Source organism: Opisthocomus hoazin, chromosome 4, assembly GCF_030867145.1.
Source record: "Opisthocomus hoazin isolate bOpiHoa1 chromosome 4, bOpiHoa1.hap1, whole genome shotgun sequence".
NCBI lineage: Eukaryota > Metazoa > Chordata > Aves > Opisthocomiformes > Opisthocomidae > Opisthocomus > Opisthocomus hoazin.
The window spans coordinates 6,336,493-6,358,716 of NC_134417.1; the positions used below are offsets into that span (position 1 = coordinate 6,336,493).

General features: G+C 45.0%; 2 protein-coding genes across 8 annotated transcripts in view; both read left to right on the top strand.

Moving 5' to 3' along the window:
* The first annotated feature begins 1,683 nt into the window (after positions 1–1,683).
* Positions 1,684–12,868, top strand: RNF168 (ring finger protein 168). 7 transcript variants are annotated; one of them, XM_075417732.1, is made up of 8 exons: positions 3,001–3,038; positions 3,627–3,720; positions 4,285–4,628; positions 5,542–5,618; positions 7,290–7,469; positions 8,189–8,313; positions 8,614–8,701; positions 9,357–11,700. In XM_075417732.1, the coding sequence occupies exons 3-8, from the start codon at positions 4,328–4,330 to the stop codon at positions 10,410–10,412; spliced, it is 1,827 nt and encodes a 608-aa protein (XP_075273847.1). In that variant the 5' UTR covers positions 3,001–3,038; positions 3,627–3,720; positions 4,285–4,327; the 3' UTR covers positions 10,413–11,700. The 7 variants fall into 7 exon arrangements, with proteins under 7 accessions (XP_075273849.1, XP_075273848.1, XP_075273847.1 ...); XM_075417736.1 differs by lacking the exon at positions 3,001–3,038 and adding an exon at positions 12,330–12,868 and having other exon boundaries at positions 3,159–3,720; positions 9,357–10,458; XM_075417734.1 differs by lacking the exons at positions 3,001–3,038; positions 3,627–3,720 and adding an exon at positions 1,684–1,781.
* Positions 12,869–15,728: 2,860 nt separating this feature from the next.
* The window catches only part of UBXN7 (UBX domain protein 7), a 31,305-nt gene continuing 24,809 nt past the window's right edge, over positions 15,729–22,224 (top strand). Inside the window, exons 1-3 of the mRNA XM_075417738.1 lie at positions 15,729–15,823; positions 18,949–19,096; positions 21,036–21,103. Of these exons, the coding sequence (XP_075273853.1) occupies positions 15,751–15,823; positions 18,949–19,096; positions 21,036–21,103 (289 nt within the window). The 5' untranslated portion in view covers positions 15,729–15,750. The remainder of the gene's footprint in view (positions 15,824–18,948; positions 19,097–21,035; positions 21,104–22,224) is intronic.

Sequence of the window (22,224 nt, forward strand, 5' to 3'; positions counted from 1 at the left end):
CACTGCTGATGACTTTTTATTTTCTCCTTGTTCAGGTCGACTGCAGACAGTGCCCAGAGCAGGAGAAGAGGAAGGCATGTAGAGGGGGGAGAAATGGCATTCTTGGTCCTTCTCTTAAAGGAATTCCAGCTTTGGAATGCCATGGAGTGTGCGTGAAAGAAGGGAAAACTATTTGGTACATTATTTAATCTGCTGTTTATACAGTGTAAAGCTAACCTTTATTTGTTTGGAGGGTTCTTTTTGTGGATTTTTTATTTTTTTAATGTCATCGCCCAAAAGCTACTGTGTATTTTCTGCTTATAAAAAAGTTCAGCCAAAAATAAACAAAGTAGGGCCACACAAGCAAGGTGAAGACCTTAATACAGTGTTTAACACAGGCAGGTCACAGTTCAGGATCCAATTCCCTAAACATCAGAACAATGCAATAACAATAGTAACAGAAGCAGTGGAGTAACCTGGGGATGAAGAAAGAGAGGCTGAAGGAAAAAATGTAGGGTCTCGCCCTCAATAAATTTACCTATGGCATAGTGTTCGTTTAACTGGTACAGCCTGAAGTTCTGACAGTAAAATGCAAAGAAAAAGCACAAAAGTCTATGAGGAGTAGCTGATGTCCTGCTAGTAAATCGCTTGGCAAGTACATAGGACTGAGGTATTTGGTATTTAGGATGGAACTTTGAACAATTCATATTTTGATAGCTTTGCGTTCCTCAGGATTCTCAAGAACAGACCTCGATGTAAATCAGCTAACTGAGGCAGACCTGAAGAAAACTGTCTTTAGGAAAGCCACCCCTGGAAGGGCAGAAGCCCAGCACACCCTGCCCCTGGAGTAAAGAGCTGCAAATGTGTACAACGTGTAAACACTTGCACTCCCTCATACTTTGTCCCTAAACACAGCAAGTTCTTTTAACCCAGGCAGTTTTCTTAAGCAGAAGTGGAGCAGAGGAGCTCAAACTCAGAAACTCATCTTTAGGATTATAATTTAAGGGAGTACAAAGATGCACCTTGTGTTTTTTTTGCTTTGTTTTCTTTTTAAATAGGGAAAAACGCAACGAATACTAACTAATGAAAAGCAGCTAACAAATACCAGCTATGAAGCAGTTTTTTCTTATTGCTGTTTCACTAAGGTCTTCTTCTCAGTTGTTCTGTGGAAGGACAATCCTATGAAAGGGAAAACCACAGCAGGATGAGCTGACGGGAGGAGAGAAACACCGTGGGTGGCTTGTTTATTATTTGCAACATTTGTAATGTGGGGAGGAAGCAGTTCTGTTCAATGCCGAATGAAAATAGTTCAAAAGATCGTGACGCTACAAATAAAAACACAAATCACCTCAAAATGTATTAGAGAAAAAAACTGTGCCACTAACATTAATGCAAATGGTTGAGACCTGCAGACATACCTAAATACAAACCTTGCAGCTGTATTTCCAAGACCTCTGCACCAGGGAAGGGCCAAGAAGACCTGGGCCACATCAGAAAAACTTCATTTCTAGTGGTGTATGTTCTCGTGCAGCTTGGGAGGAGCCTCAGAGCGGGGTCTGGAGCTGTTCGCAGCGCAGCGTAAGCGTCACCCACCGCCACAGCACCAAGACCACCGCCAGTGCCCAAGCCCTGACGAAGCGCCCTTGTTTTCCGCCCCGCAGAGTAGAGACCAAGCTGCAGAGCGTGGAGGCTCGGTTCGCAGCCCTGGACTCCAGGCTGCAGGAGCTGGCGCGGAGGTTCGAGCGGCAGGCCAAGGCGCTGGAGGAGGCGGCGAGCTGGACAGCCCCGCAGCCGGGGGAGAGGTGAGCACTGGGGTGTGCCGTTGCCCTGCGCCGCGATGGTGATGGCATGGTGGTGGGTACCTCCAACGCCAGGCTCCACAACACGTCCACACGTGTTTACCTTTCCCAGCTGGGATTTACTGCAGAAATGGGCAGTATCAGCAAAAAGCACGGTTCCTTCGATAACAGTTTCTGTAAACAAACCCAACCACACAGTTTGCGAAGCATTTATGTGGTTTAAAAACAGCCACGCCACTTCCAAGGTAGCAGGGGCACCAAGCCTGTTTGCTTAACTCTGTCACAGAATCACAGAATGGTCGGGGTTGGAAGGGACCTCTGTGGGTCATCTAGTCCAACCCCCTGCCGAAGCAGGGTCACCCACAGCAGGCTGCACAGGACCTTGTCCAGGCGGGTCTTGAATATCTCCAGAGAAGGAGACTCCACAACCTCCCTGGGCAGCCTGGGCCAGTGCTCCATCACCCTCAGAGGGAAGAAGTTCTTCCTCATGTTCAGATGGAACTTCCTGCGCTTCAGTCTGTGCCCGCTGCCCCTTGTCCTGTCACTGGGCACCACTGGAAAGAGTCTGGCCCCTTCCTCCTGACACCCACCCTTAAGATATTTAGAGGCATTTCTAAGGTCCCCTCTCAGCCTTCTCTTCTTCAGGCTGAACAAGCCCAGCTCCCTCAGCCTCTCCTCGTAGGAGAGATGCTCCAGTCCCCTCATCATCCTCGTAGCCCTCCACTGGACTCTCTCCAGTAGCTCCTCAGATGGGGCCTCACTAGGGCAGAGACAGCACTTGCTGTCCCACAGCAAGTGAAGGCAAAAAAGGCAACCCCCCCATGAACGCTACTGCTTTCTCCGCCTAAGGCCACAAGATGCACGTTCTCAGCAGCCAGCACCTATTTCGGGCCTCTCCGTCCCCTGGCAGCGAGTTTCTGCGCCAGCCCTCGCTCCCCGCGCACCCAGGGCAGCGGGCTCCGGCCAGGCCTCTTGGCGGGACCCGCCGGCGCCTGCCACGGACCGAAACGCGGACTCCCGCGCCCGGCGAGGCAGCCGTTACCCCCGGGGCGGGCCTCCCGCCCCCGGCCGCCCCGCCTCACGGCCGCGGCCCTCTCTGTCCCGCCAGGCTCGGCCCGGAGGAGGAGGAGCAGCGAGAAGGGCGGCGGGAAGAGCCCGTCAGCGAGGGACGGGGCGGGGCGGCCGCGCAGCGCAGCGGCGGCGGCCATTGCGGGAGGCCGCGGCGCTGCCCGCCGCCGGGCCCGAGGGAGCTGCGGCTCGGTGGGTGCTGACTCCTCGCTGGGAGCGCTCAGGGACGGGGCGGTGCGGGTTTGGGGGCCGGCGTGGGGTGCGGGGCCGGGGTGGGGGGGTGGGGAGCGGCCTCTTCCCGGCGGCCCGGCCGGAGCGGCCTGCGGGGCCGCGGTGCGTGGGGCTGCCCCACCGGCCTGCCCGGCCCCGCTCCGGGCACCCGCGGCGCAGGGAGCGTGAGTTCTGGCTGTGTGCTGACTGAAATTACTTCGGAACAGGTATACGTGTGCTTGGTACGGCTTTTTTAACAAGCCACCTGCGAAACTGGGGGTTTCCGTGCTGTCTAGCATCCTTTTTTTGAAAAACCAAAGGATTTGCTTTGTCAACAAAGGGAGAGGAGAATCAATAAAACCCGCTTTAAAGTACATTTGTCTCCATGCTGTGTGACTGACATTGCAGCCGTTCTCTCAGAAGGGCCTCCTGTCTCTCTGAAGCTGGCTGTTATGAAGCTTGTAAGAACTTTCTTAAGTTCCTGTAACTTAAAAACCAGTGTTTTTATTGTTTTTGCTGTGTGTGTCTTTTATTTTTATTGTCCGTCCCACAATATTTCTGGGCCAAGAGGAAACGTCCCGTGAGGAGGGCTGGTGGTAGAAGGGCTGGATGATCCCCACTGTTTTAAGCCGTACAAGAAGATGCCCAAGTGTTGAACGCATTGGTTAGTTCTTTGCTTATACTAACAAAAAGTATTTTGATTCTTTAGTCCCAGCTTAAGCAAATGAATGAACGAGGAAGAACCTCCTCTCCTCTGGTGCGTAGGGATGTTGTATTTCACCTTCAGAACGTGCTGGAACCAAGTCTGTACTAGAAACAGCTTTTGAAAGACGCATGTATACTGAGATATTGCCCAAATGGAAGGTTAAGGTAACTGTGATAACATATCCACCAAACATGAGCGTAGCTTATCGCTGGTAGAGAGTAAGTGCTGGAAGAACTCTCACTTTCTTTCCCCCCTCTCCTTACCACCTCCTTGCTGTCCTGGAAGCACCTGTTACAGGAAACTGCAGTAGGAAAACCTGCTACAGTTTCTCCGTGACTTCGGGACAGATCTGCGTCTTCCTCTGAAAGCCAAGAATCTCTCAGATCGTGAGCAAAAGTAACCACTTAAGCAGACTTCTTAAATCCAGTAACGTTTTCATAAAGTAGCTGTAAAGCTGAACATTTTCTGTTTTCTTTTATAGTCATTACAGAAAGTAAAATACGTGTTTCTTTTTGCTTTCAGGTACTGATGTTGTACTAGTCTTGTTCCTCCGCTTCAAGTCAGTATGTCGAAGAAATCGGAGGCTCCGCTTTCCTTGTCTGACTGCCTCTGCCAAATTTGCATGGAGATCTTCGTGGAGCCTGTGACGCTGCCGTGCAACCATACCCTCTGTAATTCTTGTTTCCAGCTGACCGTTGAGAAAGCCAGTCTTTGTTGCCCTTTTTGTCGTCGTCGAGTCTCTTCCTGGGCACGGTATAATGCCCGCAGAAATACTCTTATCAACTCTGAACTCTGGGAAAAGATTCAGAAGAGTTACCCAAAGGAGTGTGAGCGTAGGATTAACGGGCAGGATTTGGAAGAGGAAAGTAAGTAAAATGTCAGTTGTACTGGGATGTCTTTGCTTTACCAAAGTAATTGCTGTTCATGGACTTTGGATGTTGTGAAATAAGAAGCTGTGCATAGACAGGCTGTATTACTGTTGGAAAACACAGTGTCAGAGCTCTCCTGTGAAAGGGGCTTGCAAGGCAGAGAAATGGACGTCCGTGCCTTTCTCGTTTGTCGTACAGAGGGTGAGTTATATTGTCTGGTCATTGGAGATCTGTACATGTGTTTTGCACAAAGCATTGATGTGCAGCTGCCTGTCCTTGCAAGGGCGGTAATTCCTTACTGTTACAACTTCAGCTGTGAAACGTGTAAGTGGAGTATTTGCATGTGTGTCTGTGTGTTTATCACTATCAAATATGTGAAGTGGTTAATTTTTTTTCAACTCTTAGATGCTGTTAATTAGTTTGGTTAGAAATTCCAGGGCTTCAGTCTATGCAGGAATCTCTGAGTGAGCCTAAAATTGTGGTGTCAGAGAAAAGGAGGTGAAATCTGATTAACTCTTTGAAGAAGGATTTTGGATTTTATTATGTTGTAAGCTCCATTGGGGAAGGCTGATTGGTGCGTTGGCTCTATGCCATACTGTTCCACTTGCAGTATTATGAAGTCTTTTTAATCACAAAAAGCAAAAGGCACAAGTTATGGTCAGCATACTTATTTGCTGTATATACAGCGCTTAGAAAATGCTGGCTGTTCTTGCTATTCTGTAACACAGCGATTTTTTTTTTTTACTTCATTCCTTTGTAAAACAAAGTGCTTTTTTTCCACAGCACTTGATTTAGGTCAAATCATTCCTGTGACAGGGTATGGAAGTGATCTTTTGTTAAAAATCTTTAGTTGTTGACTGTCATGATCTTGCGTTGTTCCTCACTTCTTTTTTTGCTTCCTCTCCTTTAGTCTGTGTGCCCCATCCGCAACATCAGCTGAGCAAGCCTGGCGAACTGAGGCAGGAATATGAAGCAGAGATTAGCAAGGTAAATCTAAAAACATAGTTAAAAGCATAAATGCTTTGTACCTGGTTAATTTAATTGTTCCCACAAACTTTTGTAATGCTATTTAATGAAAAAGAAAGATAGTTAAAAAGGCATTGCTGCTGCAAGAACACCCAAAGAATGCATTGAATTTTTGTCCTTTATGGAAGAGGAGACACTTTCTTGTGTTTGACAGGAGATGACACTTCTGGAGTTTTCTTGCGCTAGTTGACCTGTACCTCCTACCTCACCCTCTCAGTCAGTCCAGTAACATACGCTGTCTTGTTGTCCCTGCAAGTAGGGGTGCTTTGCAGGCTAGGAAACACGTAGAGGTGCCGACACGGCAGAATGGCCAGGCACGTCTCTCAGTCAACACCTCGCATTTCCCAAAACTCTGCAGAAGAGTTCTTTCAAGGTTAGAGTGTCACCTTTCACTGTCTGCATCCCTGCCCACGCATGCTCAAATGGCTTTTATAGATCCTGAGATGCACATAAAGTATTTTGGACTAGCAAATGTGAAAACTCGGAACTGTTCTGGCTTTGGTATTTTACTTGCCTTCTTGATTTCCCTCCCTAAGTAACAGCACAAGTAGACGAACTTGCATAATGAACATACAGCATCTTCTTTCTTATTTGCTCACTCCCTACGTTATCTGTGTTCATTTGAAAATCAGAAAAGATTTTTAAGAAATCCTAATGTTTTCCTGTGTAAGCATCCTGCTTCCTCCAGTTCAGACACAGCAGTAGTAAGAATCATCGTTGGAAATAGTATCGGAGTGCTCCTTTCCCTGACAGCCCTGTTGCTGGCTGTTACAAGAGCAGGGGGAGTACGTGAAGCAGAGGACTATGGGATTCTCTGTTATGGTAGTTATGGGGTAAGATTGATTGGCAGCAATCATGTTGATGGTTAATGGGGATGGTGCCAGTGAAATAAGTAATGGTGTCTGGTGCCAATCATAAGACATCAATACATGATTTGAACAAACTCAGCCTTAACATAGCTTGTGTAGTTTTACAGTGTGACACTCCTCTCTAAAGCAAATTTCAAATTGTGTTACCCTGTTAAGAAAGCTTTGTTCATTCTTGAAGTACTTTGCTGTCCTTGTGGAGTTGCTGATAACTGATTTACCAAGAATGGGTGTCTGCCATAAAGAAAGGAGATTTAAAATTCTTGGTCTGCTCCTTTGGGTTTTGTGTGTTTCAAGAGAGCACAAGGACTCAGTGAAGAGATGCACTGTCTTCTAGGCATCTTGTGCTAATACTGACGTGAAGATGATATAAGCAGGTTGAGCAAACATTGTGGTCTAGCTGGCATCCAGCCTTATAAAGAATCTTAATTTCAGTTTCTCTGTGATCCGTGTACTTGGAGATCTTAGTTTTTGTTACCAACATTTTCAAAGGTAAGTAAATGAATTTTAACTTTGCGTGCTGGCATGGTGAATGGTGTAGTCTTACAGAAACCAAAAGGTAGGTAGGTCACTGTTATCAAACTGAAGACTCTACACTCGGTGTCGGTTTGATTGCTATATGTTTGGAGAGCTGTGTAAATACTGGCACTGAAGTGTGCAGAGTGTCGTGAATAGTGGATTGTTCACATTTAAGATGCGTCAGCTGAGAGATTCTGGTGTAAAGTGTGGTCCTACAGTAGTAACATTTTAAAAAAATCTTTTTTAGGTGGAGGCAGAAAGGCGAGCACACGAACAAGAGGAGAACAAGGCAAGTGAGGAATACATTCAACGGCTTCTAGCAGAAGAGGAGGAGGAGGAACACAGATTGGCAGAAGAGAGACGAAGGGAGATGGAGAAACAGCTGAAGCAAGATGAAGAGTTGGCCTGGCAGCTGAGCAACAGTCTGGTGAGTTAGGATCAAGGGGGACAGTAGGAAACATTTAGTGCAAGCAATTTAGACTTTTCAGAGCAAAAGTTAAAATTTTGAGTAATTTAAATTTATTTTAATTGTAGTTGGAAGCTGTTGGCAGCCCTCAGTACTTTAGATCCTTGATTAACCATTAACTTTTGAAGAACCAGTGGGAGGGTGAAACACCCCAAACATTTCCACCTGTGTAACATGCACTTGAAATGTGTGCTGGATGTTTTCATTGTGAAACATTTTAAAACAATGGTTTTCTTCCGAATAATTCCTTTTCCCCATGATTTTAAAAATACTTCTTTGGAAGAAACTGATGTCTGTAACCTCTACTGAAAAAAAGGAACCATACGATGAAAGTTTGACTTACGTTTTGGGCTATTTTGTTTCGTTGGTTTGGTTTTCGGGGGTTTTTTAATTTGTTTTGGGGTTTTGGTTGGTTGGGTTTTGTTACCTAATAATAGTCCTAATGATGAAACTTGTGTACTTATTTGAGCAAAACCTCTTGTCCCTTTATGCCAGACACAAGAAAATGTTCAGAACATGAAACATTTCTTATTCCTTAACTATCCATTGCTTACAGTTCTAGAATTCTTTGGGCAAAAGTAACTAATGCTGCAGCAGCAGCAGCAAAATAGTTCTCTACTTTTTCTCCAATTTGTGTTGTGTTTTGTTTTATATAATGCTATTTTTGCTTGTCATCAAAGAATGACGATTCCAAAGGACATGTGCTCGGTAGTCCTTCACCAGCGGGCAGTCCCTCATCTGAAACGTCCCCAGCTAATTTGTGCAAGATGAAGAACAAACCAAACAACTCTGGAGACATTCAGAAGTAAGCAATTCAAGTTTTTCTTCTTGAAGTATCAGTCTGTTTCTTGGTATAGTGTCCCTCTGCTCCATTTGCTTCCTTGGAATCCTGTAGTCCAACTTCCCTGGATAATCTGGGGGAACTGTAAACTGTTGAGTCTTAAAACATCTCCTCATAGGTTAATGTGGGGGAGAAGGGAAACACTTGCCTTTCTTTTGTTGTTTTTGTTTGTCAGACTGAACCTGAAGATCTTGATTAATGCAAAGGACTGGCAATTCAAGAAAAAAGTTTAAGCACGTATACATTTTTTTTTTTCTCTTTAAGGTATCTGTCTCCAAAGCTTCATCGTACCTCAGGATCAGCATTGTTCTCTAGAACAACAGAAAGAGGCAGGAGTTACTCTGGCTCTGTGGTAAATAGAATAATTTTGTTATAAATCTCAGTGTTGGTAATTGTGGGTTATTTTCCCCTTGTGCGTAGGATTGCCAGTCAGCACTGGGCAGTTCATCTTGCCCTTCTTGAACTACCTTCAGTATTCATGGTTGCCCAAAGTGGAAAGGGAAGAAACCGTGCTTGACAGTCCGCAGATGCATGCCTGCAGCTTGCTTTGATAGTTACCTTGTACAGCTGTACACATACCTTACCTGAATGTCTTCAGTGAGCTCCGAGTTGCAATCAATGGTGTATAAAACTAAAATGATGGTTCTGGAGCTCACTGGAGGGGGTTGCACTCTGATTTTCATCATTCCATATGTCTGTTCTGTGTGATCTTTCCTGTTAGGCTTCAAAAGAAGATGAGCAGGCTAATACTTTGAACAGTTGATTTGGGTCATTGATAAGAGGAGAATGATGCAGTTGTGTTTTCAGTCCTTTAGCTAGGCTTCTGTAGGTTGTTCTAAATATTTTAATTATTATGAAACAATTATGTATTATTTTTAAAAGCGAAGAATCCGAGTTAATATCCCAGAGTAGTTATGAGCAGCGCAGCTATGAGAAGTGAGATTTGCATTGTGTTCATACCCGCTGGCTTTTGATAAATTTATTAGTGGTCTCTCCCTTTTCTTCAGGAGACCAACAGCAACGAAGGCAGCAGTTCTGCCTGGCAAGATGAGCAAGAGGAAATGCCAACACTGTCCCCACAGCTGACCGGTGTGATTAAAGATCCCAGTGCTAAGGATTTGTTTTTGGAATCATGCATGAACTATTTCAGTGCCTCAGCTTTAGGGGAAACTGCCGCTGTCAAGCAGGAGGAAACACGAGGACCAAATTGTCTAGGAGACGAAGTTCCAGATGCACTTCACGGAATTGCAAAAGGAGAACAGTCTAGAACAGCTCTTCGTAGATCCAAAGGAGAAGATGATGGAATTGAGTCAGACAGTGGCAGTTTAACACCTGTAGAAAGCATAAACTGTGAAAACTCTGCTGAAATTTGTGCACGTATTCAGTCAGCAACAAATTCTGTGGTGTCTGGCAGCAAAAGTGTAATATGTGGTCTCATGGAAGTGGCTGGGCACTCAGATGAAGAGAAACCAGAGAAACTGCAGAATACTAAGGAGACTCCAAAAAGAAAGTCACAGGAGCCACCAGCTGAAGCAGTGGTTGACTTGTGCGTACTTGATAAGAGGAGAAGAACTTTTCCAGAAAGTTTAGAGGACCAAAGTGATTTTGACTTGCAAATGCAGAAAGCTTTTGAGCAGGAGTTCTATGACAGACGTATGCAGGAGGAGCAGGACAGGCTTCTGGCTCTGGAACTACAAAAACAGCTCAACAAGGAGGAAAGGACACTTAACCGACAAAAGGGCTCTCCAGATGAGTACCTTCTTCGCACTAAGCCACCTCAGTCTGTGAAAGACTCTCCTGCTGGAAAGGGAAGTTCTAAGGTGGCAAAAGACTCAAAGGCACCAAAAAAGCAGGCTGAAGCAAATCACCGCAAGACTCGGAAAAGTTCTTGCAATGAAAACTGGCAGTCCCCCACCAGAGTCCGAATGAAATCGCCCAGCATCCAGGGAGGAAAAGTTTTGAATTGCGTGGTTAATACCAGTGACTCAAATGAGATTTGTTCATTACCTAAGAATAAGCAAAAGACGATCCTTCAGATGTTTAAAAGCTCTGTTGTGGAGTAGATCAACAGAATGACAGACACGTGATGGAATGAGAATTAAAACTGTGGTAAAGCGTTCTTCTGTATTAGGCAAAGCTTCCTGTAAACTGTTTTAAGGTTGTTGGTTTTGGGGGGGGATTGCTTTGAGTCACAAAGTTAGGTATTCTGAGAAGTTTTAATAACGTACGCCCCCAGACTTCAAAAAAATTTAATTGGTCTTTTTGTGACTACAGCTTATTTTCTAGCAGTTACTAACCCCTTTCTTAGACAATGAGGGAAAACCCAGGTCATTCTCCCACTGTCAAAGCCAAGGATCTTTCAGAGATGCCAACAGTGTTTGTGGGCTTGTATTTAACTCTCTTCATAGAGGTCGCTTCTGCAGATGTGACTCTCACTGTTGTTAGGAAAAAGACACTTTTGTTTTCTTACTGATAGTGTTATGCAACTGTATTCTTGTATGATAATATTACCTATATTTAGTGCGATTTAATTTCCATACTTGGACTGGTTTGATTAAGAACACATAATATTAAAAAAATAGTCCAGAAGACAGTTATGATAGGGAACGTTCAACCAAAAAGGGCAAAACCAACTGAAAACTGTAGTTGTCACTAATGACATAACTGTAATTAAAGATTCACATAACAAGTAGAGGGACTACCAAACACTGCCTTCCAGGTGGGTTTGAAGCTAACATCATTCGAAAGAATTACCGTTTGGACGTGGGGAGGCCGAGGCCTGGAGAAAGTTGAGGCAGGTGAAGAGTTCACCAGCTGCCACTCAGCATAGGAAGTATTCTTGCTAGGTTGTGTGATCTGTTGCTATTACAAAACCATTTTTTGGCCTTTCTTTGCTTGTAATTAGATACTTTTCCACTGTAGGTGTTTGTAAGAGAGCAAAGCACCAATCTACATTGCTGAAGTGTGTGCGCTAGTCACCCAAGTTTGCAAACGTTTTAAATGTGTACATTTTTTTGGACCTCATTGATGATCTATAGACTTGCAGTTCTGGGAAGTTTGTAACAAAGCAGTATCTTCTGATGTTTTAAGTTAAAAAAAAAAAAAACAACTGAAATTTTATTGCAAGCATGAACAGCACACCAAGCCAAAAATGTGAATTGTTTTGGTTTTGGGGTTTTTTTGCCTGCCAGTCTCTATTAATGGTGGGTTTCTCATAAATACGTGAGCTATTCTGAGACACTTTTTGAGAAAGTTACAAGAGGTGACCTGTTGCAAATTACTCACTTTTCATTTTGCTGCCTCAGCCAATGTGCTGGAAGCCTTCCTTCAATATAGATCTGTTCTGTTTAATCCTTACCTTTGTTCGGGTTGTTTTCTGTCTTACCCAGGGAGTTAAGTATAGTCTTTCATTGATTAAAGTGTTCTTTAAGGCAGAGCTATCGACTGTTTTCATGCTAGTGACACTGGGGCCTTTGCAGTCATGATAAGCATGCAAGAAGTAACCTATTTTCAAAACAGATGAGGAGAAAGAATTTATTTTTTAAGTCTCTGTTCAGCCTCATTTTACAATCAATTTCTGAAGCCTGGTGTCTATTTTTAAATTGCTTGAAAGATGGCCCTGCTTCTGGCACAGAGCTCCTCCTTCCCTGATCACATCTCCAGACGACTGCTGCCCGTTCTCAAGTATGCCTGAGCAGAGGCACTGCATGCTCCTCTGATTTATTGCCGTTTTGGTGCAATGGGTTGTTTAGGATTTCAGAGCAGGTTTGGAGCGGTGGCCTCTTCCCACACAGGTCACGCCTGCAGCCATCTGCTGCCAAAGCCCTGAAGTTCATGCTCATCTCAATCGCGGCCTTCGATGGCTGGCACTGAAAGGGTCTGAAGTGCAAGTGTTTTGAAATGCTGGCCGTTCAGATGTAAGACATAATCTTGCATGTATTACAAATTCTAACCCTGGTTAATTGGTGTATTTTTCTCAGATCAGCCATCATTATACTCCAGTCCAGCGAGTTGCTCTTACGATCAGGTCCTGATCTTTGATAGATACTTGTAGAGGATGTGGAAAAGAGCAAATTGCAGCAATAAGCAGAAAAGCAGGAGCAGAGCGTTGAAGTAAACAAGAGAAGAGGAAGAAAGGAGCATTCTGTTGCCAGAAACTGCAAGCGCATGGACAACCCATAATCAGCAATTCCATTAGCTTGCTAGCGCGTGATGTATCTGCAGATTGGTTAGAAGCTTGGTGGGACAACTCATGCAAATAGCTGCCTTTATCGGGATGGAAAGGTCCCAGGGGACTAACGTCCAGGTAAGCATGTATAAAACACTGCCTGCAAAATAAACTTTATCACCACAGGTTGAGTCCGTGCTGTAATATGCCACAGATACTTGGTGACAAAGAAAGGAAAGCAAGCATGTGTGGTGATGCAGGTACATATCCAGATAAATGCTAAAGAGCTGAAAGGAGTGAAGCTAGAAGTAAACAGCCTTAATCTTCATTAGGGTTAAACTTAAATGTACTGCTCTCTTGGGGCTAGCTCTGTCCCTGTAGCAAGCTGACACTAAGTAACATAGACTTAGTTGTAAGATACGAAGCCTTTTGTTTAAAAAATGCAGTATGAGAGCTCACTAAGTCTGTCTAGCTGAGTACACCTCAGCAAAGCACAGTGAGCTGCTCTAACAGCTCGCTGCCCATGCCAGGGTTCCTACGCTTGTGCCGGCTTCGGCATCTCTCTCCACGGCCTAATTCCAGGTGTTGAAGGGGCAGGGGAAGGATCGAGGGGGGAGAGGGCCAGGTAGGGGGGACAATTGCCCTTTCTGGCAGCGATGAGCCTGCACATGAACCCATGTGCCCGTATACAGGCTTGCCACATTTTAGACCAGTTTCTTTCCCTTTTCCCCCACAAGCTGTTTTGTGGATTCTTTCTTTTCCATTTTAATGTGTCAGTTACATGTCTCTTCCATATAAGATTTATGAAATGCACTAAACTAATGCCAGTTAGAAGTTCAATAGGGGAGGGGGCATTTTGCATCTTACTCTTCAGTCTCACAGTGACTCAATTCCTTGCCATTGTCACCTGAAATTGAAAATCACTCCCAAAACACACAAAGTATGCTTGGAGAGGAGGTACTGTGTTATTCTGCGCAGGGTGCAAGGTGAAAGATTTCCACAAAACAAGCACACACGCTTAGAATCACATTGCATATTTATGCAACAAAAAATGTTTAAAAAATGTTAGTACTTACTTAGTTATTAGCCATACCCTTCTAACTACACTTGGTTAGTTCCCGTCTTGCCTCAGTTTAAAGATAGAGTACTCCTAAAATTCACTAGGCATGCTCAGTGGGTAAGGGTCTGTGCCTGGGCTGGGCTCTCCAGCTCAGGGGGTGTGATTTTTAGTATTATAATGAGGGTAGTTCAAATAAGGATACGTGAATTCTCAGTTGTTCTGCCCAGTTTGCAGCATATGTAAAACATGCTAATTAACTGTCCTTCTCAAGGTTCAGTTGCTCCAGCACGTCCTTGGTTAAAGTTACTAAGTGTTCTCCTGATTAGAGATGATTTAATGTCCTCCAGTTGTCAGAAATCTCCTGGGTTGAACAAGTGTGTAACCATCAGGTGTTCCTTATCTGGAACGCTGGCTGCTACTTAGATAGTTTTTCATGAGTTAGTTTACAACCTTAGTATTAAACTGTTAGTTCGCCTTCTTAAAATATATCCAAATGTTAGTCAGCAAGGTACACCATCAATAACAAATCAATTGAAAATCGATTTAAAAATTACAGAAATTAGCCGTTTCAAAGGTCTAAATAGTACACAGGGGTATTTTGGTGCGTGTCTATATTGGAGTGTGTGTGTTAAAGTATTTAGGAGTTTTTTGTGGTTTTCCAGCTTACGGGATTTTGTTCTCAGTGTAAGAATGACCTCTTACATAAGAATCTTTTTCTTTTTTTTTAACCAGGGTGGAAAAAAAGCAAGAATAAAACATCAATCATTAGTTAAAACCCAACTTTAACTGCAAAATATGCAAAACTGATAACTTCTGTCAGAGCGCCAGGCCAGCAGCCTCATCCAGGGTGGGGTACTGCAAGCCCTCATGTCCCAAAGACAATCACATTCCTCACTGTGTGTATGGCATAATAATGCTCATCAGACACCTCTTCAGACTGTCCTTTGAGATTTTTCATGTTAGAGGGTGGAGTTTGGCCACAGCTGAGTGTGTTCTGGTAGCACCAGCACTCTGTCTCCATTGCTACTCTCTGGGAACTTCGAAGCAGATGAAATCAGCTTTGACTGTTTTAATTTGCTAAGCAAGAGTCCGTACTTAGGCTGTCTGAGCTAGTGCAATGGCTCACTGCTGCTCAAAAGGGTGAGCTCACCTTCTGCCTTCAGCTAGCGCTGGTGGTTTATTTGTCCACTTTGTGAAAAAGTTCAGCTCACCAAACTGAGAGGGGAAAAAAAGCAAGTACTGAAAACCCCAAAACTTTCAGCAGGCTTGGTTTCTTCCCTCAGAGCCAGAGCTGGTGTGGGAATGGGAGGTAGGAAGAGGAGCAAGAGAGGGAACAGATTTAGCTGTTTTCATGGCAGCAAGTTTTTAAATTGTCTTAGACTTCTAGGGAAACCTCTGCTTTCTGCGGTACTCGCTTTGGTTGACATTTGTTAACGACAAGGTGCTCTGTAATACTCCAGCCTGCTGACAGCGTCGCCAGCAAGCCAGCCACACGCCACGCTGTGTTGTGAAGCAACTGAAAGCAGCAAAATGTTCCTTTGCTAAGGGTGCAATTTCTGCAAGTAGCATAGAGATCAAAACCACCCAGCATGCTCCTTGCTGAGGCTGCTTCTCTTCTGACTTTGAAGAACTGACAGCAAAAATATCCAAATAGCAAGGGCTGCGCTCTAACAAGCTCCCTTGACAGCAGCAGCCGCCTCAGGTCCTACTGCCTCCTCCTTTGCAGCACCTGTGGCCCCTGTACGTGCTTCCACGCGAGGGCCGAGGCCTGCCAGACCCCTTGCTTTGCCATAGGCGTCCATGATGACGTAAATCTGTGAGGAAGCTCTGGCCTTGTGTCACGAGCGTTTCAGTACCGCTGCTAAGGCCTTTGCTCCTCGAGTCCCCCGGTTAACGGAGGGTCTGAAATGCAGCGATGGCATTTGAAAAGCCGCGGAGGCCGCTAAGGCGGCGGGGCGGGTCGCGTTGCCACGGCAACTCCCGCCTCCCCGGGCCATCGAGGCGACAGGGCGGGGCCGGCCGCGTTGCCACGGCAACGCCCGTTTCCCCCCACCCGCGGCGGCCCGGCGAGGCGCCTCCCCGGCGACGGGCAGAGGAAGGACGCGGCCGGGCGCCGCGCCTGCGCAGAGCTCGCGGGCCGGCGGCGTGCGTCTTGTTGTGCGGCGGCGGCAAGATGGCGGCGCACGGGGGCTCTGCGGCCTCCTCGGCGCTGAAGGGGTTAATCCAGCAGTTCACCGCCATCACGGGTGAGGCTGCACGGAAGCCGGGGCCCGCCGAGCTCGGCCGAGGCCGCCGCCGCCGCTGCGTGCTTAACGGGCGGGTCCGGTCCGGCCCTCGCCGCCGCGTCAGGGGGCGGCCGCCCCGGCGGGCCGGGGGCGGGAGGAGCGGGCCGCGGCGGGAGGCGCTGCGCGGGGTGAGGTGGAGCGGCCGCGTTCACACACACACACCCCCCCCGTCTCCCGGGAGGCTTTTCCGCTGCCGCCGCGGCCTCCCTCGAGGCGAGAGGCGCCGGCGACGCCCGGGCCTGTCAGCGGGCGCGCTCCGGGGCCCTGCCCGGGTGATGCCTGAGGCCCGGCCCGGGCCCCCGCCGTGCCTCCGCCCCGCGCGTCGTGGGGCCCGCCTCGCTCTGCGCGGCGGCGGGGAGGCGCCTCTCGGTTGTCCCCGGTCGGGCGAGCTGCGCAGTGTGTGGGCTCTGCTTCGGGAACCGCGTCCCGCTCCTGCGAATAAAGCCGGCGGCCAGGAGGGAGGCTGGAGCTGAGCCCTGATTCCGCCTTTAGAAGGGAAAACAGATCTCTTAAAGCACGGTCGGCTCACTGAGAATTTGGTTCGCTAAGGAAAATAGCGAGTCGCTTTTAAATTGAAGTTTGCGGCAGGTGACAGTTCCTGATTTAGCCTGTGCACTTTGAACGCTTGCCCCACTTTGTGTTTATTCTGCTTCGTCGTCGTTGCCCCTTGCCTGTGGCGTTGTGTATCAAATACTGAAGGAACGTCTAATAAAACATCTTTGGCTTTTCGGTTGATACAAGTGAAACGGCTTGTAATTCGGTTGCTGTAACCAGCTGAATTTTAGGCTGTGTCCCTGTACGCAGGCTCGGACGCACTCAAATCCTGGACAGGGGTGTCGAGGGTGTTTAGTACGCTGTGAGCGTGCCGGTAGGGTACCCTGGGAAATCGTTAAAGAAACCATTTAGAATAAACTCTCGAACAAAAAGCACCTACAGCAAACATGTTTTCGTTATGGTATGCACCCATGTGTGCCTTGTGTTTTCTTTTTCCTGAGGTATTTGCTAAAAAACAAACCAGAACAGGGGGAGTCATGCTAGTTGCTCTTCCTGACAGCTTTTTGTGCTTATACAGATGGTTTACATTAAACACAAGAGCACCCCTCTTACGCTTTCACAAAGGAAAAAAAGAACCTGCTTGGGCTTTGCCCATCCACTATTAGAGTTCTGAAGTTTTGTTTTTCTGTTTCAACAGAATTTATGGTTGTATCTAAAAGTGTATTGTTATGGAGGTTGTCTTGCTGATACAGGCATGATTTGACAGGTGCTCAGAAGCAAAGACCCTCAGTGGTTTGTGTTAGCAGCTTTCACTTTGAGTTGTAAGTGTACGAAATCACCTGAATCTGTGGGGAAAAGGCTGCATGAATAATACTGTACAACAGTTGGATTCTAGCGTAGGTGATAGTGAGGAATGAGGAGAAATAGTCCTTGACGTATTTCTCTTATCCAGATGACAGAAGTGCGTTTCTTTGGCGCTCTCACCCGGAGAAGTATTGCTGATAACTCCTGTGTATCTTTACCAATGACGTGATGGGATCTCTTTGAAATTTGCTTTGAGACTTAACAAATATGTAGTATTTTCTGTTTGCCAGCACAAGCACTGAAAACATTCATATGATGGCAGTTTCCTTAGGAGTGGTGAAGAATAAGTACGAGAAGCACTTTGTGTGTTGGTAACACTTTAAATAGCAGAGTTGAATATAATTTTTCTTCTAGTTCTTCTAAATTAATGACTTCACAATGCTGTACAGTGAGGTTCTAGGGTGGTGTGTGCATAACGGGTATCATTTAATTGCTACAGCTGACATTGAACTGAGCTCCTGAAAAATGCCAGAGAGCAGTTAGTTTGAAGAACACGAGCTTGATGCTCTCACGTCATTTTGTGAGATGTCACTAGTTTTTATTTTACACTTTCTTCATCTCAGTTAAGGTCCTAAAATACAGCTGACTACCATCCCAGTACACTTGTCGTGGCAGGTTGATTTTTTGGAAAACCAGATCACTCAGGTTGGCTCTCTCCTTGATTAAAGTGCAGGTCATTTGGAAGTGATTTATCTTGACAGCTTCAAAGTGTGTTCTCTTTTCAAACTAGAGCTTCTTGAGTCTTCCAGGAAAATCTGAGAAACATCCAAATACATTTTGCCTAAACTGATGTTATCTGTGGTTCTGATGCTGGGGAAAGTGTTTTCTTCATTTTGGTGACTTGCAGTAAACCTAGTAAGAATTATTACAGATCCAAAAGCTACTCCCAAACTGGTTCAGCTGCATTTTGCCACTCTTCCTCTCTACCACCCTCCCCATATGAAAATAAACTCTTTGGCAGTCTACCACCTGTAGAGACAGATGCTGTAGTGAGTAGACATTTAAAGGATTGGTGCAGGAGAGCTTCCATTGATGAGGGTGCTTCTGTTGATGGTGTGGTTTTTGAGGAGAAGTTGGGAGGTTGAGGCTGACCCTCTGAGGAAAGAGTCACAAGTGATGCTAAGAGATTTTAATAAATGTTAGTGATTATACAAATAACTGTGTAGACAAGTACTGCTTTCTCCCTCTTGGCTTGGCTTTATTTTTGTCCCCTCTTAATGTGAACTGAGTTTCTGCTGGTTTGTTTTTGCCTTTTAGCACAATCAGTAAAACAGGGTATCTTTTCTTCTGTCTAAATATCTGTTATAAGTGGGTAAAAAAAACTCCAGCAGCTGATCTAGTATTCCCCCTGTTAAAAAGTTAATTCAGGTTTTCATTTTTTTTTGCGTATGCTTACTGGTGTTTGGAAAATTGTACCAGGAAGAGGTCTGACCTCTAGGAAAAAAAAAAAAAAAGAACATGATAAAACCCCTCCGATGGCTTCCACTAAGTTTTCTCTTGATGGGAGGAAGAAGTGTGGCTGTCCTATATCTGGGCAGTCCCTTCCCCTGTGAGATATGTATGTTTGTCTCATTTCAAAGTTGTACTTCAGAGATAAATGGCAACTGTTGAACTGTTCTTTGTAATTACTAATGCTTTGAGAGAGAAAGCTTGCCAGTCAGCTGTTCCTAGTGCTTCCAATCAAAGTGCTTTCCAAAGGATGCTTTAATTTTTCTTTGGCATTACAGGTGCCAGTGAAAGCGTGGGAAAGCACATGCTTGAAGCATGCAACAACAATCTGGAGATGGCTGTCACCATGTTTCTGGATGGTGGAGGCATAGCAGAGGAGCCTAGCACCAGTTCTGCAGGGGTGTCTACTGTTCGACCACACAATGAGTATGTACCCGATGAATGTGTCTGCATAATGAGTGCTCTGTCTTAAGAATTTAATAGTGTAAGGTAGAACAAATAAGACAATTGTCACTTCTAACCTGCTGTAATACGTGCCTCTTTGATGATCTTGTTAAATTGATTGCTCCAACTGGGTAAATAAGTTCTTATTACAGAAGTTAGTCTCTCTTGCAGGTACTTCAGAAGTTTTCTGTAGCTTGAACAGACCATTGTTTGCAAACAGAGCTCAAGACGTTAAAGTGGTCCAGTAGTAAGGGATTCTTGGTTTTTAATGGCTCCAGCAATCTTGCTTTATGTTAATTTAGCAGAGACTTATGTTGTTTTGGTTCTTATAAATACCGTGACCTTAGTCCCCTTTGTAAGGGGTTGTTAGTGTTGTTTTAAGTGTAACCAGATTTGGCACTGGAAAGGCTGGATTGCGTACACTGGTACGCAGAGGAATGAGCAACTGTAGTATCTGCCTGAGTGTCTTGCACATCAGATGCCAATAAAAGAAAGTTGTTCCACTTCAGCATTGCAGAGAGTCTTTCAGTGCTGCCTGTTAATGTGTCTGCTTGGGATAAATAGAATATTTTGAGTGGAAGTCAATTGGTACAAGTCACATTCATTAAATGTTCTAAATTAAACCGAGCCATGGTTTGGTCTTTATGAAGGTCTTTTTCCTAAAGACGACTAACTTTTAAAGAAAATTCTTGCCCCTCATACTTCTGAAGCACTTGTGTAAATTTAAACAACTGGTTTAGTACTAACCTTTGTAGTTGATATCAAGTGCATTCCTGCTTGAACCTTTGACAGGTAATGAACCTAAAACCCTGTATCTTTAGGTGTTAGAGTTCTTATTTCTAGACAACTTCTGGCACATCAGTGACTTAAGATTCAAGTTTTTATTGGAATACTTTCTTTTTTATACTTGACACCCTCCAGGTACTGGTCAGTTTAGTGTTACTTCTAGGAAGAGAGAACAATAAGTATGCAAATGCAAAATGGAGAATAACTAGCTTCACAAAGCAATCAAAGATGTGGAGGTTAATAGCAAGGTTAGTGCATCCTGCTGACATTATGAGTTACTTTTTGAAATGTGCATGGCCAAGAGCCACAAACTGCACAGTTTACCACTTCGATGAGTCCGAGGGAAGAGGGCACTTCAGGAGCAGTTCACAGGCAGGGAATAGCAGTGGATTTGCTTGACTGAGCCTGTGCCCTCCTTCCCGTAGATCTGTGGGCAAGGTGACCACACTGAGTGATACTGTTTCAGAGCCCTTGTGATGTCCTTTCTTCTAGTCATAATTTCAGATTATCTAGCAGTCTCTGCAAGTGTAACTGAGCTGTTGGTATGTGAGGGACCCCAGCTATGTAAGCAAAGAACTGCTTCCAAAATGAGAGAAATGGCCTTTTTGATCATCTTATTTTCCTTCCTCTGGAAAAGAGAGGGCTGTGAACTTCAAGTGGAAGCAAAATTCTTTCAGCAGAAGAAAGCTTGTAGTAAGGAAGATAATCCTTTTTTTCTCCCTCTGTGTAGATAATTAGGGGAGGAGGGGGGCAAGCAGATTAATTAGCAGCCTTTGCTAAGTTTTAAGAAACTTTTCCAAGTTTTAAGACAGTTACTAAAGAAGAAGAAAATATTTGAATAGTAGATTGACAAAGTCTGGGATCTAGTCACCCAGGGATCTGTGTAATCTTCTGTCAAGATTTAGAAAGGTCGTATCCATGTCAGATCTTAATGTAGAGTATAACAAGTCCTGCTTCAGTGCCATGAGTGGCAATGGATGGTCTCTTGAGGTCCTTTGTGACCCAGATCTCTTGATTTTGTGCAACGGTACAGCTGGTTCAAGTTGCAGGAGCCTTTGGAGCACAACGGGATGCTTGGAACATTATAATCTCTGATGTGTGTGTTTTTCTTTTTTTCCTCCTTCCTCTTTGATAGGGATGAAGTACGAGCTCCAATTCCTCAAAAACAGGAAATTTTAGTAGAGCCAGAGCCCTTGTTTGGAGGTAGGCTTGTGTTCTTATTTTATTGTTTTGTTTTCGTTACCTTGAGATAAGCTAAACGATGAAAAAAACCAGAGCTTGCTTCATATGAAGAAAGCATTGTATGTATTTTTGTTCTTATTTTTTTTCCCTGCTGCAACTCTGCTGCTATGTAACATGATTGCACACTTGGAAATACACCAGTGTTATTGAAAACCTTGCACATTAGAGATGCTGCATTCCCAGTGGTACCAATTTGCTAACTCCAGTTTAATGAGACTTTATGAGGCAATAGCCAGTTAGCTATGATAAATACATGTCTGCGTTCTGGGGGTTCAGGACTGTGATACTGCTGTGAAAGTGTTCAAGGTGATGGGATAAAAGCTTGAACTTTGACTGACGAGTGAAAATGAAGAGGACAAATGCATGCTTGTCAAGGAGATGACAGATGAGAAAGGGCTGAACTATGTGATTACTCATAATTTTCTCCATTTCTCATTTGGGAATTTAATTTGCTTTTTAAACTGCGTCATGCAGCTAGTTTTCTTGTTTGTTTTTTGAAGCTGTGTATCACTTTTGTTTTTGAAACATTTTTTTGCTCTAAGGAAACAGGTGATGGAAATGCTCTTTTCTTTTGGGTGCTTATCTAAAGCACTCTTTAGTAATCGTGTAATACACTCACGTTCTGAATCTCAAAACATCAATCGCAAACCTTTGCTATAGTGGTTCTTTTACAGCAGCACAGGGATGGAACTTCTGTAGTGTGACTGGGTTACCTGGTGCATTATCTTCTCCTTTTGTATAATGTCCATGCCTGCATGGAGATACAAGGCGCTCTCTTTTTATGCTTACTTCCTCTAGCTCTGTCCCTCTCATGTTGACCAGGCCATTTCTGGCTGTCTGTGTGGCTTTGCTACGTCAAGCTAATTGGGAGTCTTGCCCTTTTTATCAAGGAAGGGCTTGCAAGGCTCCCCTTTAAAGTGGTTGCATACCCAGAGGGAATGAGCTTTTCTATTGTTTAGTTCCTGTGCTAGAAGGGAGGAGGTGGCCAGTCCAGGTTTACCACGGAACTGGTTTTCTGTCTTTTTTTTCAACAGCAGAGAGGTTTTTAGCCAGGATGCACAAGCTGGGAGGTGATTCCAGAG

Coding starts and splice junctions, on each gene's coding strand:
- RNF168 (XM_075417734.1), top strand. CDS start 4,328: ATGTCGAAGAAATCGGAGGCTCCGCTTTCCTTGTCTGACTGCCTCTGC. Junction 4,629..5,541: donor GCAGGATTTGGAAGAGGAAA/GTAAGTAAAATG, acceptor CCTCTCCTTTAG/TCTGTGTGCCCCATCCGCAA. Junction 7,470..8,188: donor GGCAGCTGAGCAACAGTCTG/GTGAGTTAGGAT, acceptor TTGTCATCAAAG/AATGACGATTCCAAAGGACA.